This window comes from Staurois parvus, unplaced genomic scaffold (genome assembly GCF_062004578.1).
Source record: "Staurois parvus isolate SC_StPar_1 unplaced genomic scaffold, SC_StPar_1.0 ptg000415l, whole genome shotgun sequence".
Taxonomy (NCBI): domain Eukaryota; kingdom Metazoa; phylum Chordata; class Amphibia; order Anura; family Ranidae; genus Staurois; species Staurois parvus.
This window is the reverse complement of record NW_028318211.1, coordinates 5,374,993-5,379,367: the sequence shown is the minus strand read 5'-3', so window position 1 is coordinate 5,379,367 and position 4,375 is coordinate 5,374,993. Positions and strand designations below refer to the sequence as shown.

General features: G+C 38.7%; 1 protein-coding gene across 1 annotated transcript; it reads right to left on the bottom strand.

Annotated features, from left to right (window-relative positions):
- Positions 1–1,552: 1,552 nt before the first annotated feature.
- LOC149454905 (taste receptor type 2 member 40-like) lies at positions 1,553–2,627 on the bottom strand. The gene is given in 1 exon segment (XM_089686967.1): positions 1,553–2,627. A coding segment is annotated over 1 exon segment (999 nt). The 5' UTR covers positions 2,552–2,627.
- Positions 2,628–4,375: the final 1,748 nt, after the last annotated feature.

Genomic DNA, 4,375 nt, shown 5'->3' with positions numbered 1-4,375 from the left:
AGAGTTCAATAAGTGTGTGTATGTATATATGATTCTCTCTCTTTGCTCTCTCTCTTCCCCTCTCTCTCCCTCTCTCTCCCTCTCTCTCTTTCCCTCTCTCTCTCTTCCCTCTCTCTCTCTTCCCCTCTCTTTTCTCCCTTTCTCCTCCCTTGCTGGCGGGAGGGAGAGGGTGAGGAACCTCAAACCAGTTTTCAGCTGCTGGAGGGGGAGATACCCGAGCATCGTTCTGCAACTGCCCTCCCCTACCACATCAATCTTCCTGCTGTCTGGGCCACCTCCTATAGGAGTACCTGTGGTACCCCTCTGATGCGGCTCTGCATGGCTCAGTCCGCCACTACTCAATAGGTCCCTTCTTCCGGGAGGCGGTGCCAGCCCCCTAAAAATTTCCACCCTAGGCAAATGTCTTGTTTGCCTTGCGGTAGATACACCCCTGGTCAGAAGTCCTGCATTCTTCTACAGGAGAATGAAAACTCCTCCTACAAGCTGTAACCGGTGCTTTGCTGGACACTGATATAAGTCATAAGACTGCTCTAACTGCTGATGAGAAAAGGTATTTAGCAGTTTATATTTACTAAAATAATTGCACTTCCATGTTCTGTGTACTGTGGGAGACCAGATATAGTGAATGCAGGGTCCTGGGTTTAGTAACACTTTAAATACCTCCTGTATCTCTGTAAATTCTTTAAAAACAGTTCTGCTTAAATATGTGTGTGATAGGCTGAGATTGATCATTTTTTTTATACATTTTTTCCTTGGCTCACTTAGCTAAAAACCTACAATTTTTTGGACGACATTAAATGTACCCCTTTAACTGACGCTTGCATGATGACTGGTTATTATGTCCCAAAGAATAAAAAAAAATTTATCTGCCTGTCCCCATAACTGTTGTGTTCTAGTGCCTGAACCAACCATGATTCCCAGTAGAGAATGGTTGGATCCAAACCCTCTTTATATAGACAGCAATAAGATTCAACTTCTTTGGATGCACGTATGAGCCTAAATACATATTAAAAGAAACATGTACTCTAACCAATGCATATCTCAGTGAAATGTGATTCTATCAATACAAATTGTTTAAGAAAGTAAAGAAACCTGACTGAGAGTTATAGCCTCTAACTGAATTTGCTGGATGAATGCTTGTTCCAAATCTGTGGCTCAGAAAGTTTTATCAGAAAGAGAATTGAGTAATGGTAAGCCCTGTATTTCTATTGGCATGAGTTTCTTTCACAAATTCCTGTCAACCTTCATGTCCTATTCCCTTTAGTCTGGGAATAAAACAATTTTCAAATGGTTAAGTTTTATCAATGTCTTCTCATCAAACTTCAGGACTCCTTTTTTAGTCCATTGAAAAAAACCCTTTCAATACTTTTGTCTTGAACAACACACAACCAAGCCTAGTCAACTTAATTCTCATTAGAACACAAGGGGATCTACAATTAGAAACGGTCTTATTAAGAAAACATCTAACACAAACCTTGTGGTTGGACCTAATTATTATTGAAGATATATGCAAAACATTATGCATTCTCTTTGGGACTACACTGGTCATACCTTATTGAATGGAAAAATGCTACAAACACATTTTTGGATGGGAAATTTATTTATGTACTCTAATAAAAATAATATTTGTTTTTTTTGTCTTTTCTTTTTTAAAGGAATGTACAGAACTAAGTAAATCTAAGGACACTTGTTTGAGCCGGGGGCTTCCAAAAATCAGAACAATAGATTGTGAAGGAGAATAACTATAAATAACTATCAAACAGATGCAGAACCCTGGACTGCTGGGAGGAAAGGCATCTATAAACATTAGAATTTCTGATATATAAAAGGAAATATATAACAGTAGAAGGCAGCTTATCGTCCTTGCTGCCCGAATTCGACCTTGAGCTCGTGTACTCAGTTCTCCATTTAAATTTCTATCAGAATTGTTAGTTAACAGTGACTTGATAATCATTCCATTGGCAACAGCGACTAAGATTAGCGGAAGAGAGCAGCTTACAAGGTTACAGGCGAGGAAGTAATAAATATTCAGTTTAGAAACACTTATTTCTTCAGTCTCATTGCTTGACTTGTTTGAACTTGGCGTATCTTTGTCCAAGTTCCAGGCTGCAGGGATGCCAGTTGCCATTGCCATAAGAAAAGAGGCCAGGAGAAGATGCGGTATTAGTCGGGAAACAGTTAACTTGATCCGAATGAGAAATGGATTGGTGAAGATAACAATCTGCAGGCAATAATTGACGGATAGACAAACCGTGAACCAGAAATTGGAGTATATTGGAAGGTTCAGCATAATTGTGAACAAAGTGTAGATCTCATCCGAAAAGTAGAGTTCACTGTTGAGAAAGCTTAGGAAATCATTTGCCAACATTAGAAACTGAAACAGAATATTAATTACACCCATAGTAACCAAAATAAGATCAGAAGGACTTAAGGCCTTTCCCATCACTTTGTCAAAGATGTTCACAATGATGATGAGTGAGTTGGTGAAGACACCCATTATGGTGCTGACACCCAGTATAGTCATGGAGACTAGAATAAATACTGGAAACATTAGAAATGAACATCCAGATTCAGTCTTCTGAGCAATCAGGCAAAATGCATCAGCATATGATTTCTTGGTTCCAGATAGGATGCCTAAAATGTTTTATTCAAAATAAATGAAAATTAGACTTTACAGAAGCATAAGCTATTGTCCAGGTCAGATGTAAAGCGGACCTGGCCAATGTACTGCAGCATATGAAGTTAAATGATCTATGGTTTTCTTATACTGCAAAACACTTGTAAAGAAAATGCATACATGTATAGTCATGGCCTAGTGCCTGTAAAATATATCCCCACAAATGTTCCTAAATGTTTTATAGAGGATGGCACAATGAGGCTGCTAATATATCCTTAAACTTAGTCCTTCATTCATGAATCCATAGAAATGGACTTTCCTTAACGTTCAAGAGGTGAAAAACTAAAAGCACTAACATTATCATTAGAGAAAATTACTATCTTCAGTTATACAGTAAGAAAAAAGGTGCACCAGGCCAGCAACATCATGACGCTGCAGCGTCAACGTCTTCATGCTGAGAAACATCACTTGTCTAGGTGGTGGGGGATAAAAGGATAGAGAGGTGTGGTTATGCACTCTCTCTCTTCCTAGAAGATGATAGCTGGCCTCAGGCTGGAAAGTCCCTACAGACACACCTACCTTTTCTTGTGGATGTCTTCTTCACATGAGGAATGTAGGTGGGATCCTTGGGATCACTGTGGGGTTTCTATGTCTGTGGTTTACAAAGTCTTTGTACATCCAGCTATTTTGCTGTCATCCTATCTCTTTGTTGTAGTGGTTCCCTATTCAAGGCACCCCCTCAGAAGCAATTTTGCTGATATTTTGTCAATGGTTTTTCTAATGCATATAAAATGTGCACGTATTCCAAATGTATATAGCATATGTAGTATTCACTTAATATGTTTGCTTTTCAACAAGTTTACATTTACTGTCTGAATTGCATATGCATCCTTGAAAATGTGGACTTTGTTCCAAGATGAAAGTCATCATATGTAGGATAAGTAATGGATGGCATGAAAACATGAGATTGTAATGGTCCTTTCTGTATGGTTTTAGTTGCAAGAATGTATAGATGATTTAAAACTTTTCTTATAAGTGAAAAAAGAATGAAGAAACTTTTATCTATGTGTTGGTTGATAACTATAAGATTATCATATGTATAGGTACTGTTTTGTGTACCATGGAATCCTTTATGGAGGAGATACAGATAAACTGAGAGTGAATTATTCCCTCTGAATTCCTGTATATTGATAATCTCAATTATACTTTTACAGTCTCAAGGAAATGTGGCTATTTATGCTTTAGGACTAAAACATTAAGAATTTTAAGATAAATAAGAAATATTGCATTCAAATATTATGCTGTCTTCCATCCAGCTAACAAGTAAAAGATTAGGTTCCTTTTACATGGTTTGCCATGTCTGCTTGCCATCTGTTGTAAAAAAGCCTAAAAGCTGAAACTTACAAACAACAATGAATGAGTCATAGCAGTGACCCTTCCCATATTGGATAGCTCGGTCCTAGCTCTCAGCACTCGCCGTTTGTGCAAGCCAGTACTTATGCTATGCTGTCTCTTTAAACAACACTTAGGGGTTTTTTTTTTTTTTACTAAAACAGCATGGTGCAAAATCTGGAGCAGTTGTGCATAAAAACCAATCAGAATCAGCTTCTAGGGTTTATCTTCAAAGCTTAACCAATAGCCACCCGGCCAATAGCCGTTTGGCGGCCAGGAAAAGGCTGTAGATTTCCGGGTGGACGCCATATGGTGTCCTCCCACACATGCGCAGTTTTCGCGCTTGCAGAGCCACGCAGCGGCATG